This window comes from Phoenix dactylifera, unplaced genomic scaffold (assembly GCF_009389715.1).
Source record: "Phoenix dactylifera cultivar Barhee BC4 unplaced genomic scaffold, palm_55x_up_171113_PBpolish2nd_filt_p 001377F, whole genome shotgun sequence".
Lineage (NCBI taxonomy): Eukaryota > Viridiplantae > Streptophyta > Magnoliopsida > Arecales > Arecaceae > Phoenix > Phoenix dactylifera.
Genome location: NW_024068701.1, coordinates 18,134 through 30,964, shown reverse-complemented (window position 1 = coordinate 30,964; position 12,831 = coordinate 18,134). Strand labels below are relative to the sequence as shown.

Below are 12,831 nucleotides of genomic sequence, written 5' to 3'. Positions count from 1 at the left end.
ACGGAAGGCCGGGACTTCTAGTGCTCAAACGCGGTCCACACAACACTTTCTAGGAAGGTGCATGAGCCCATGATTAGAACTAGCTTCCATATGTCATGGGTTTCTCTTAGTCCTTCTAATGAGCTACACCTGGAACAAAATAAGTTGAAGGGAAGAAGGAAGAGGAAAATGTGCAAAACGAGAAGAGAATTATGTCTTGATTGCTGCTGGTGTTTATTAATACCTTCCTTCCAAGCATTCTCCAGCCATATCATCTCAGCTCCTCGCAAAAAAGTGATCGGTATATTCAGTCTCGTAGCCTCATAATATGTTCTCTTTCTTTCACTGCATAGTTTGAGCTTATAGCACAGTTCCATAATGTCTTGCGAATCCCTGGCAATATAATTTTTTTGTTCGACATTAGTAGATTTTGTTAGTTGGCCACAGTTCTTAACAATCAAAAAAATTCAGGACTTGGGTGCTTAAATTAGCAAGATAGGCGCTTTTTTTTACTCAGAGAAGGAAAAAAGCAAGATAAGAGCTAGTGGCTTGGGAACAGTTTTACGCTTCTACTGTTGTCTTTAATGTTGCTTTGCATTATTGTTTTTATAACAAAAACTTGTATAATTCTGGAAGATGAGTATAAGATGGAGATGGGAATGCTATCCTTCTCTGTTGTCCTGTTTGTTATGCTAGCTCATGTGGATGCAAGGATTGAAGTCGAACCCATGTTTATGGATCAAGGTGAGTGCAAGTAAATCATCAAAAATCATCATTATAGATTTTATTGTTCTTCGATATTAATCCAGTATTTGGCATGGCCGAATTCGCCATGAAGTAGGTGCTGCTGCTACTGTTAAGGGAAAAAATCAATGATTGCATGGATAAAATATTTCGCATTCGAATTTAAAGCACACCTCCTTGATGAGACCTATGAAATCCTACTTGCCTTCAATCATAACTAGCAACTGACTTCTTCATAGGAAACAAGCTTTCTTCTACCGAAGGCCGGTCACCAAATTCCATTTGCAATGCATGCCTGGAGGCTTCAAGAAAAGCTGAGAAAGCCTTGGGTGATCCAGAATTGTTTGGGTATGTTGATATTCTCTCAAGTGAAGTTTGCCATATTCTGCCTTTTGATCTCAAAGCTAAGGTACAGACTTCCACAAAAATGGTTACTTCTCATTTTAGACATCATTTCACCAAACAGAGCTTGCTTTATCCTTGCAGTGTCTACAAAAGTCAGAGGCATATATCCATCAAACAACGCTGTCTTTGCAAGATCTTTTCCATGAAGAAAATCTCTGCAACAGCACAGGATTATGTTTGGACGAGTCCCTGCTTTGTCGCATTTCATTAAACAAGTTTTCTTCTGAGGTAAATGAGCTTTTATCGATTGTAGTAACAATACAAACTGACATTTCTCCCATAGCATTCAAGCCATGCATCAATTCCGTTAAATGAATGTCTTGAACTGCTGCAGGTGATGCACATTTACACATTTTGTCTATTCAAAATAATATTTTCATTTACAGCAGGTGATGCAGTGAGGTAGCTGAATATTGTAGAAAATTACAAGTAGAAGCTCAGCTTATCATATGGATTATTCTGTATTAGCAAATTACTGAAAATTAAAATGCTTGCACACTTAGCATTAGCCAGGTTTTCCTCCCATCCTAGTTCTCGAAAATAAAATAAAGGATTCGAAATGAAATGAAATGCTTGCACACTGAACAACTAGTGGTAACAATACTATATCATTGTTCAACCCCAGTTCCATGATGTTGCATTGTTGTTGTGGTATTATTTAACACTGGTGAAGCTAAATCTCTGTTGTTTACCATCAGACAGAGGAGAACACTTGTTTAGCATGCCGCAAAGCTGTCAAAAATATTTTCATTCAATTAAAGACTCCTAAGCTGAGGGTAATCATATTGTGGATCGATGAAATACTATAGTATATATTTTATCCTCTTCTTCTGGTAACTATCGGTTTTATTTGCACTTCTAATTCAGATGAAGATAATGGAGACTCTTATTGAGAACTGCAAAGAAGCAGATGAGAATGAAGAGCAAGTAAGTATTTCATCTCTCTAAACAATCACTGATGGCATGGTCTTCATCAGAATGTATGACAAAGAAATAATGATGTATGACAGAAAAAATGATCTATTTTATTAATTTATAATTTTGCAGTGCAAGCAAATTGTCTGCATGTATGTTCCTCTTAATCCTGTCAAAACTTGACAAGCAGAAACCCAGTGACCGGTGCCGTCTGATGAATCTCTGTGATGAGGGGATATCTCTGTGAAATGCCTGTCCGGTTAGCTAAGTGGTAGCTTTGCTTCTATTAGATGTGCTCAAAATAACCAAGAAAGGGGGACATTCTGGATCTTTGAGGATTGAATAATGTGATGTTCATGCATCATATGTCCAATGTTGCTGGGATTGGTGTGATCAGCCATGTGTTATTGCTTTTATGTCCGAAAAGATGATGTATATTCTTCTTTCGGTATAAAAATTTTGTCCGAAGAACCTTTGGAAATCTTATGCCGCAGTTGGCATCTGATCAAGCATTGCAATATATTGCTGCTACCTCATCTAGTTGTCCAAAATGTAATTTGTTTACATAGTTAAAATGGTGTCTTTGTTATTATACAAGCCAGTTGTGAGATCATTATATTAATTGTTGTTCACTTGTTAATAGAATCATGTTGGTCAAAGGAGGGCTCAACTCCAAATAGTCTGCATAGGAGGTGAGCTCATCATCCATTTTCCCTGAACTCTAGCCGGTTTGCAGATGAATTTCAGTACTTCACCTGATGCAGACCAAGTGTGATCTCTGTATAGAAAAATGTGGGACAACATACAAAAGGATGAAAAGGCTTTGCAAGGGGTAACATGGATGCATCCAACTAGATGCCTGCATGCAGGCCAGGTCATTTTTGGACATTACAAAATCATAATTCCTAAAATCACATCTCATTCATTCACCTGAATTGAGTCAACACCTACCCTGATATTAATTAGAGATCTAAGGTGGCACCCAAGATATTCCATGCCATCTCTTTTGTAACTACCAAGTTAATGTTCTATGATCATGAATGCCTGTATTGAAATTTTATGTAGGTGCAAATATCTATTGTATGCATTTCCTAGAACAGTTCTCTTCTACTCAGCCGCATCATGTCGCTTTCTCTTGCATTCAGTTGGGGTAAGGGAAGGGCAGGAGAGTCTGGGTATGAGTAAAGAAAGGAATTAATGTCAATAACAGAGAAGATCGATGGACTATTTCTCAAAAAAATTACAGAGAAGAAGGAGAGAAGACTTGCCTTTCGGAAAGGGCACTTAACCTCTTTCAGTAGGAGATTAACACTGACAAACTCTTCTTTAAGCAATATGCCAAGTTAATATATGTTCACTTATTACCTTCTTTCTTCGGTTGTGAGGCGAAAGGTTAGAGTTTGACGATGCAAGAGACGTACGAGGAACAAGTAAAGTCAGTTGGAATAGGGTGTGGAAATGAAGAGTTCTGGTATTGGTGTGTATACAATACTTAAAGAAAACTAAAAGACAGGAGCTTATTGTTCCATGGAAGTGGTGGTGGAGACTGAAAGAATGCAGAAAATGGTGAATGAGAGATCATTATCAAGAAGCAATTTTTAAACGTAAGAAGGTACAGGCTTGTTTGGTTGGTCCAAAAACTCCATAAACTGGTTGCAGTCTAATAAAGACTCCAGAATTCCATAACTCCATCCACGCTTCCAGCAATAATTTCAGTTTTTGTCAAACAGAGAGACATTACACTGTCTTGAATGGCAGTCCCAAACGATCCTACCATTTTGGCATTCCGAACGTCTCGCAACGTTAAGAGACTTTTCGCGTTCCCAAACTCTTCCTCTCCGACTCCAATTACCAACACCACTCCTCCCGTCTATAAATATGCCCTGCCACAACCTTCCTTACCCTCACACCATCATATACGCCGCTCCCTTTGCTTGAAAAAGCTTTTAGGAGATCCACAAGCATGTCGCCCGTTCAAAAGCTTGCCCTCTCGTTCGTGATCGCATGCCTCGTTGGGCTTGCCCATGCCCGCGAGCTTTCCTTCGTGGAACCCGCCATTAGCCCTCTCGAGGCCCGGATCACCTCCAACGGGGGCCTAGTTGACTGCTGGAACGCACTGCTGGAGCTGAAATCATGCACCGACGAGATCTTGCTCTTCTTCATGAACGGCGAGTCGTACCTGGGAGTCGACTGCTGCCGCGCCATCCAAGTCATCACCCGCCAGTGCTGGACCACGATGCTCCAGTCCCTCGGCTTCACTCCCCAGGAGAGCGACGTTCTCAGAGGATACTGCGATGCCGAGGCCGCTCCTCCTCCTGTCGCCGTTGCGTCACTGCGTCCCCACTCCACGACATCTCCCTCTGTGGCCGACGCCGCACTCGCGTTTGCCGGTCCGGAGGCGGCCTAGCGCTTCCCTGGGCTTCCGTTTCCACGAGCGATGGGGAGGGTCCTTCGATATCAGTCATACTTCTTTGTTTACTCTCATCATGTCCTGATGTTAAGAAGTTCTGCGTTGTCTACTGTTGTCATGGCTTCAATAATATAAATATGATCGATCCTCCTCTTTTTATCTATTAATCCTCTGTCTCTGCGACCCCTGGCTTCCGAATCCGGGTTAACAGCAAGCCTGGCGGATGTTGTCCATCAGGAGAAGGGGAAAAAAAAACTGACCTAAAGATTGGCATCTCATCGATCAAAAGGCGTCATCACTGGCATGCGGACGCGGGCGTGGACGGCCACGGTAGTTAGCGAAGAGGCGGGACCCGTCCTCCCCCAGGACGGAGATTCATGACCTCTGGCTTGGTTCCAAGAAACCCCATCGCCATCGGAGACGCCGTCACCTGGATCCCTTTCGGCGGATTCCCTTCAGGAGACACGATCCCCGTAGGACTCGCCGCAGGATAACTCATGATAAGCTCGCTATACCCACCAGGCCACAACGGGTTCGGAGACCCAACCCGCGTTACCTGGTGGCTATGGACCTCGCCCCATGCACGCAAACCGCCGCGTCGGAATCGTGGGAGCGAGCAGCAGCTCGAGGCCGAGCTACGCACGCGGAAGGGAAGCCGCCCGCGATGGAACGGGGAGCGGAAGACTGAGCCTTGCTGCGAAGATGGCGGAAGCGGAGCACGTTCCAAAGGGGAGGAACTGAAGCTGTGTGCATGGCCCGGGTCTCTCGTTTGCGGGGGACGAGGAGAAGAAATGCGTTCCCGCTTGTTTATTCTTGCCTTGGGTTTTTTTTTGATGAAAGTTCTTGCCTTGGGTTTGGGGACGGAGAGAGTGAAGTGTTGGTTTTCTTTTCTTCCCGTTTGTTTATTCTTGCCTTGGGTTACTCTCACGCGAAGAGAGCTGTTCGCTGTTTTGCATGGCTTGCTTTAACTCACTGTTGAGCTATTGAATAGCATTTCCTTTTCCTTCCCATCGACTTCTTCCTCTCTGATTGGGACCTAACAACTCATCGTCGTCCCTTCTGGGGGATACCCTCCCAGATGCATGATCTCCCCGGTAAATGGAGCCTCGACCGCCAAAGATATCTCTCTGGGCGCGACTCCGGGCTCCATTGGCTGCTGGATTCCGTCCGGATAGGACGGGGGAACCACCGCTGGAAACGTGGTTCTTGATCCCGGATCGGCGCCTCCGGAAACATTGGGAAGAGCTCCGCGATTGGAGACGGCGCCGGAGCTGGCGTATCAGGGGGATCGGCGGACGGGTACGGAGCGAGATGGAGATCGGGCGGTCTTGGGGGAGGAACGGGTCTGCCAGAGGCCATGTGGCGGTGGAGGGCGAGGACGACGTTCCAGCCGTCGGCGTTCGGGGGCTGGCGGTGGCGGGCGATGGCGATGTCGCGGTGGGGAACGACGGTGGGGAGGGAGGTAGGGCGGGAAGGGGGATGCGGCGGAGGGCGACGTGGTCGCGGAGAGAGCGGACGTCGGCGGGGTCGGAGGCGCAAAGAGGACAAAGTCGGTGGGGGCGAATTGGGTGTGGGAGGAGTTGAGGCGGAGGAGTCAAAACGAAGGTCGGAGGCGGCGATGGCGTCGCCAAAGAACTGGTAATCGCACGACCGGAAGGCGGAGATGGTGGCGTCGAGCTCTCGATCGGAGATTCAGTCCCCCGGCGGGGTAATAGGGAGAGGAGGAGGACGGCGAGGAGGAGCGGGTTTGTGGTCGCCGTTGGTGAGGGAGAATGGGGGAAGAGAGAGAGAGAGAGAGGAGAGGAGAGTTCTTGGTTTCTGGGAGAAACATAGATGCCGAGTCTATATGGGGTAATTTCTGGGGTCCACATACGGGGTATTTGCGGAATTGCCATTGAGCCATTGGCGGGAATGACGCTCTGTTTTAATTTCTTTGATATTAGTCCCAATGGTTGAGACAAAACAGATGTTGTGCCCTTCATTTCCTGTTGTTCTGTTGATTAGTGAGAATCATCGGAATCTCAATGGTGATTTGACCCGATAAAAACACAAATGATACGGATCCAACTCCTATAATTACAAGAGTTAATCATCTTTTCTTTACTTCGTATATTGATATTGATTTTTACGTGGAACCCTTCAATTTTTTTTTTCGGGCGCGGGGGAGATTGAGTTGGAGTATGAAATGATAAACTTGAGTACCACCTTAAACAAAAAGAGATCAAGAACCAAACATGATAACCACAGTGACTTCAGTGGAAAAGAGATCATATTATGCAGTACAAGTTTCGAACTCAATTCATTTACTAAAAGAAAAATTACGCTGCAAATACTTACACCATGCTTTTTCTTTGAGAGAGAGGGAGAATACACCATGAATATTTTATCGTATCAAGCCAAATAAAAATAAAACTCATGACAAAAAAAAAAAGAAGAGTGGCCAGAGATAGAGATGATATGGCCAACAGAATTTCAAACGCCCCACCGTAAAAATGGATTGGAGCTCAAAGCTCAAGTAATCCATATTATTTAGCCGCCAACATTTGTTGTTTCCTCCGAGTCCCCTGAATCCTTAAAAGATTTCTGTAAACCAGAGGAAAAGAGAAACCTCTTATCATATAGATCACTGAAACAACGAAAGAAAACAACTAGCTAGAGATATTGCCTAAGATTACCTCACGCAGCTCGGCGAAGCTAACGGCATGGAATGTCACAGCGGCAGTTGCCACTGCTCCCGGAATGGGCAAAGCTATCCGGGCTGCACCTTTCATGCCATCCAAACTCTCTGAGCACCTTTTATGCCATCCAAACTCTCTGAGCATTTTGGAAGGGTGTACCTCATCGCTACCTGTGAACGCAGTGGTAACTCGTGACCCAAATATTTGATTGGCTATAAAAAAATCGTACATTATAGAGTAAATTATATTTGATTAAGCATCTTCTTTACGTGAAATATCTATTATATTCTTAATAAAGAAAGAGATCTTATCTATAAATTTTGATGGCTTAAAAAAACTTTTATAAAAAAAAAACTCAATTTCCAACCAATAAAAAAATAATTTTTCATGACCATCTTTGAGTTTTTTTTATGAAATATAAAAATCTTATTTCTATCAAAATATTATTTTTTAATCTTTTTTATTTAAAAACTACAGCCAAATAAAAAGCCCTTCCTAGTTTTTCCAACCACCATAATTTTTTCCTTCTTTTCCCGTTCAAAATGCACTTACAGTTTCTTCTGTCCAAGACTCCAACCTACAATTCCTCTTAGCAAAGAGGGAAAGAAAGCAAAGAGAAGGGGAAAGAGAGGATGGCTTATCTACTCAACCAAACCTGATAAACTATGGAATTCTATTGACATGCAAGCCATCAGTGGTGAGACATGCCAATGCTGCAATTCGAATGGCGTCTACAACCTTGACTTGTTACAAGAGGCGTACTGGAAAAAAAAAAGGATACACTTCTAGTTTATGCTTTATTTCAACCATAAATTGGCAGCGCATCACAAGAAAACATCAGTGTAGGGGGGAAAATCCTCTCTTTTTTTGCCAATCCCTGAAACTCTACAAGAATTCGACATCTTGACTGATTCCACTTCTGGGTAAAACCCAGATGAAAGAGACCATAACATGGTTACGTTCTTTCAGAATCCAGAACAAAAGACAGCAGCTTCAGAATAAAACTAGGCCTCACACAGCAACAGGGACAGCTTCATCAAGAGCCACAACTCCTGGAAGCTCCTTCCCTTCCAATAACTCCAAGCTGGCACCACCACCCGTGGATATGTGGCTCATAACATCAGCTACTCCCACTTTCTCGACGGCTGCAACAGAATCTCCACCTCCAATGATTGTCGTCACGCCCTTCCCACTAAGTTCTGCCAACTTCTTCGCAATTGCCTGCAAAATTTAGCCATGTCAGCTAAGTTGCTTTCATTGGCAAACAAGCCTAGAGAGGACATGCACCAAGAAAGAGACACATTAACAACTAGCAATTCACATCCACCAACTGATACTGAATAAAAGAGAATACGACATACCTCCGTTCCAACTGCGAACTTATCAAATTCAAAAACGCCCATAGGACCATTCCAAATAACTGTCTTGGTTGTTTCCAGTGCATCACTGAATGATTTAACTGAATCTGGTCCGATATCCAGGCCCATCCAACCATCGGGAATTGCAGTTGATGGCACAACCTGCACGACGAATCTTCATTCCTTGATCATCTCATTTCATATCTTTGATCTAATACAGTCTGTACCTTTGCGGAGACTTCTACTCAATTTTGTTACAGAATAATCTCCATGTTTGCGTGAAACCAAAAGGAACTAAAATGTTTAAAGGAGGTTCACCTCTAAGGTTTTTTCCAGGTTTGAAGGTTCTTCTGGCATGGCTCGACAATAAGCAGATAAGAAGGAAACTATGCTTCACTTTATGCCTTAAAGGAATATAGTGTTGTTGGAGCAATAAATATTAATAGGACCCTAAAAATACAAACCTTGGTGTTGGCATCAGGAGCAAATTTGTCAGCAACAATAACATCAGTGGGCAACATAAGAGAGACCCCTCTTGATTTAGCCTTCGCAAGAAGCGATGTTGCAAGCTCTAGTTTGTCCTCCTCTACCAGGGAAGAACCCACTGAAAGTCCTTGTGCCTTGTAGAAGGTGAAGATCATTCCTCCACCCAGAAGAAGGACATCACATTTCTCCAACAACGATTCGATCACTCCAATCTTTGATGACACCTTTGAACCACCTACAATGGCAGCAAATGGCCTCTTTGGGTTTGCAACAGCACCAACAAGATAGTCAAGTTCCTGTAATTAGGCATGAAAATGTTTGGTTGGAAATTGACTTAAATTATAAGCAGAAAAATAGGAGAGGGGCAAGTCCAAGTGAATAATTCGAGAAGCAACACATAGTATCCAAGATGCTGTTACATGAGAACCTACAGAGGAACTCCCGTATGTTAAAATGCACCAGATGGAGATCAAACTGCCTCACTTTGGAATTTCTCAAAAAAAGAAAAAGCCTCGATTTGGATACGGTATGAGCTTTTTAAACACTCAGGAACCTCACAAATCATCCATGCAATTATTCTCCACTCAAACCATAACTTTTAATGGAGCAACAACATATAAAAGCTAAATACCAACCTTCTGCAAAAGAAAACCAGAAACAGAGGGCTTCAAGAACTTGGTGACACCCTCTGTCGATGCATGCGCTCTATGTGCTGTTCCGAATGCATCATTCACATAAAGGTCTGCTAGGGATGCCAGCTTCTTCGCAAACTCTGGTTCATTCTTCTCTTCCTCCTTATAAAACCTTACATTTTCAAGAAGCAGAACACCACCTTCTGGAAGTGCAGCAACCATTTTCTCAACTTCTGGCCCAATGCAGTCATCAGCTTTCTCGACCTGTATGGTGCCCATAAGGAATCCAGAATAAGAACTGTCAATTAAATTACATCTGGGTGCAAAGATGAGCATACCTTGATGCCAAGGAGTTCAGATAGCCTAGGCACCAGAGGACTCAAGCTGTATTTTGGTGTGACCCCCTTTGGGCGTCCCTGTTCAGAAAAAAGAATCAATAGCCCCCTGCGACTAAAGAAAATAGAAAATAGAATACAACTCTAATGTTGTAACAATAATAATTTCGTGGGCATTCTTCCCTGTTCCATGAATTAAATTATACTAGATAGCACTGTAACTAAAAATCCCAACATAACTTCCAAGTATATGAAAACAAGCACATAAAAACCTGCACAGAATCTAGCTTGCAAGACACTCATTGACGTGAGGCCTTCTAACACAACAACAAAGATGGAGAAAATAGAGAAAAAAGGCTACCTCAATGAAATGATCGCAGTTTCGACAACACTTCTACTCATTGGAACTATCAAAAAAATCAAAATCAATGCTTATATACATTAAAAAGGAATTTGATATTCTAATCTCAGCATAATTCGATAATGAAAGACATGAAAAATGAAATAACAATCAAAATTGAGACTTTTGTTGATAATTAGTACTATAAAAAAAATTTAAAAAAAGAAAGAAGTAAAACAACCAGCAATTTCAGAAACATCAGGTGGAAAGCAAGTAGGAATCGAGAAGAGACTCACCAGATGACTGGAGAGGATGACTTTGGCCCCTTTCCCCATCAAGTGCTTGATGGTGGGCACGGCCGCCCGGATCCTAGTATCATCGGTGATATTCTGGTTCTCATCTAAGGGGACGTTGAGATCCGCCCTCACGAACACCCGCTTCCCCTTGAGGTCCGAGGCGGTGAGGTCCCCTACGCTCTTCTTCGCCATGGCCGCCACGCCCCTCGGCCCCCTCCCGCTTCGCCCCGCCACCGCCCGGATCCTCGCCGCCACGTGGAGCGCCAGCAGCGGGTCCGCCGCCGCCCCGGTGAAGCCCAGCCGGCGGAACGGCGATCGGAGCGCGACGCCGCCGCGGGAGGCGAAGCCGGGGAGAACGACCGCCGCCGCCTGCTGCCGGGACGAGGACGAGGATGCGGAGGCGGAGGACGGGCGAAGAGAAAAGGAGGTGGGGCAGGCGGCGGAAGCCATCGTAGCTCTTAGCAATAGAAAGAGAGCTAAGAGAGAGTTCGAAGGGAAAGAAGAAATGGTCGAGGAGGGGTGTGATTAGTAGTAATGAAAAAAAAGGATATGTGGAGGAGGGGTTTGCGGGGATGGATATTTTCTTATCGCTGGGGAGAGGTGGAGATTCGACATATATATATATATATATATATATATAGAGAGAGAGAGAGAGAGAGAGAGAGAGCTCCTTTCAGTTTTCAATAGTACTATTTTTTTTTTTTTTTGGCCTTCTCCTCCGAGCAGAGTCAAAATGGCAGCGAAAAATATTAACAATAGTCAAATCGTAGGTGTAGGTGCTGATAAAAAAATAGCTTCTCGGGCTGGGGTTAAAGGAGCTTAAATTGGCACTGAAAGCATAATAGAAATTAGGCCTGCAAGCAGCGAGTGCTCTTTGTAAGTTGCGAACCTGTCAAACCATAGGCACCTTATCGCCCCCCCCCCCCTCTCTTTTTTGAATTAGAAAGAACTAGACAGGGGATGAAAGACAAAGAAAGAGATCAAGATGCATTGTGATCAGAGAAAAGGAAGGGGCATGGTTGATGTGTCACTGGGTCAGTGAAAAATCCGTAGAAAGGGGTGACAACTTGGCGAATTGACATCAGAAATCGCCAACATGAGCACAAACAAAATTATCGAATTTCATATAGAAATAACATGAACCACTTTTATTCTCAGAGTTGAGATATATGAAGAATTGTTTTTTGGTCCCTTTCGTCCGATGGTTAGGACATTGTCTTTTCATGTCGATATATATATATACACACACACATGCGTATATAAAAATTTATTAACTAAAAACTGTATTGCAGGGATAGCTCAATTAGGAGAGCGCCAGACTAAACATCCAAAGGTCGTTAACCATAATTTTTAAAAAAATTTCAGTAAAAAGTTAATATTCTTCAAAAAAATAAAAAATTTGATCATAATATTGATTTAAAAGGGTAGAAGAATGTAGTTCTTCTAATCCGATCCAATCTCTCTCTCGCTCTTTCTCTTTTGAAGTCCTAAACTAAAATCGGTTGGGCCTACCGACTTCAGTCCAAAATAGGCCCAATAAGCTGATTCTCACATATGTATCATGGTGTATGCTATTTACGAATGATATAATGTTGATTAAATACTAAAATTAATTTTTAGAGAAAATTTTAGTTGGAAAAGGGTTTAAAAATTAATAGAACAAAAATAAAGTATATGAAATGTATATTTGGTAAAATATAAATAAAAATATGATACCAATAGAAAATTATGACTAAGAGCTACCATAAAAATGATCATTTCTTAATTACTTAGATCTATACTATAAAACAATAGGAAGATAAATGAAGATGTGTATGATAGAACTAGAGCCAATTAGATAAAGTGAAGCATGTATTTGGAATATTATAAGATAAGTATATACCTTGGAGTTTTAAAGAGAAATTATACAAATTAATAATAGTTAGTCAAGTATATAATAATCCTTGCCTTACCTAAAACTATTGTTGGATTCTTGATCACAGTAGAACTTAGTTGATGAATAATTGATTTAGTGTTTAGCATATCTGAGAAATTCTAAGACGAGGTTCCCACCTTGCAACCTCCTTTCCATTCTCTCATTATCCTCTGAGAAATTCTACACCTACGATACAACTATTGTTATTTCATTTTGATTCCTACTATATATATATATATATATATATATATATATATATATATATATATATATATATATATATCTTCCTATCCCCTGAAGGAAGACATTTATTATGCTTTTTGATATAGTTTTGATAA

The 12,831-nt window shown here is 42.5% G+C and overlaps 3 protein-coding genes and 1 long non-coding RNA gene across 6 annotated transcripts; 2 read left to right on the top strand and 2 right to left on the bottom strand.

Annotated features, from left to right (window-relative positions):
• Window positions 1-914: 914 nt before the first annotated feature.
• LOC103704544 lies at window positions 915-2,735 on the top strand. Of its 3 annotated transcripts, none has more exons than XR_005509838.1 (4): window positions 915-1,071; window positions 1,210-1,356; window positions 1,996-2,055; window positions 2,687-2,735. It is a non-coding gene; the product is annotated as an uncharacterized LOC103704544 (long non-coding RNA). The 3 variants fall into 3 exon arrangements; XR_005509836.1 differs by lacking the exon at window positions 2,687-2,735 and adding an exon at window positions 2,234-2,321; XR_005509837.1 differs by lacking the exon at window positions 2,687-2,735 and adding an exon at window positions 2,176-2,204.
• Window positions 2,736-3,625: 890 nt separating this feature from the next.
• On the top strand, window positions 3,626-4,450 carry LOC103704596 (egg cell-secreted protein 1.2-like). Its single transcript, XM_008787947.3, has one exon. The coding sequence runs from the start codon at window positions 4,007-4,009 to the stop codon at window positions 4,448-4,450; it is 444 nt and encodes a 147-aa protein (XP_008786169.2). The 5' UTR covers window positions 3,626-4,006.
• A 2,224-nt stretch (window positions 4,451-6,674) lies between these two features.
• Window positions 6,675-7,447, bottom strand: LOC103704545. Its single transcript, XM_017842138.3, has 2 exons — window positions 7,129-7,447; window positions 6,675-7,036 (listed from the first exon to the last, which is right to left on the bottom strand). Exons 1-2 carry the CDS (start codon window positions 7,360-7,362, stop codon window positions 6,983-6,985), a joined length of 288 nt encoding a protein of 95 aa, XP_017697627.2. The 5' UTR covers window positions 7,363-7,447; the 3' UTR covers window positions 6,675-6,982.
• Window positions 7,448-7,845: 398 nt separating this feature from the next.
• Window positions 7,846-11,150, bottom strand: LOC103704546 (phosphoglycerate kinase, cytosolic-like). The gene is made up of 6 exons (XM_008787889.4): window positions 10,579-11,150; window positions 9,946-10,023; window positions 9,611-9,871; window positions 8,954-9,271; window positions 8,493-8,651; window positions 7,846-8,352 (listed from the first exon to the last, which is right to left on the bottom strand). The coding sequence occupies exons 1-6, from the start codon at window positions 11,026-11,028 to the stop codon at window positions 8,143-8,145; spliced, it is 1,476 nt and encodes a 491-aa protein (XP_008786111.2). The 5' UTR covers window positions 11,029-11,150; the 3' UTR covers window positions 7,846-8,142.
• Window positions 11,151-12,831: the final 1,681 nt, after the last annotated feature.

Excerpts from the sequence above, each read along its gene's own strand:
- LOC103704596 (XM_008787947.3), top strand. The coding sequence starts at position 4,007 with ATGTCGCCCGTTCAAAAGCTTGCCCTCTCGTTCGTGATCGCATGCCTC.
- LOC103704545 (XM_017842138.3), bottom strand. The coding sequence starts at position 7,362 with ATGTACGATTTTTTTATAGCCAATCAAATATTTGGGTCACGAGTTACC. Across the intron at positions 7,037-7,128 it reads GCTTCGCCGAGCTGCGTGAG|AAATCTTTTAAGGATTCAGG; the intron begins GTAATCTTAGGC and ends TCTGGTTTACAG.
- LOC103704546 (XM_008787889.4), bottom strand. The coding sequence starts at position 11,028 with ATGGCTTCCGCCGCCTGCCCCACCTCCTTTTCTCTTCGCCCGTCCTCC. Across the intron at positions 9,872-9,945 it reads CTGAACTCCTTGGCATCAAG|GTCGAGAAAGCTGATGACTG; the intron begins GTATGCTCATCT and ends GGCACCATACAG. Across the intron at positions 9,272-9,610 it reads CTGGTTTTCTTTTGCAGAAG|GAACTTGACTATCTTGTTGG; the intron begins GTTGGTATTTAG and ends GCCTAATTACAG.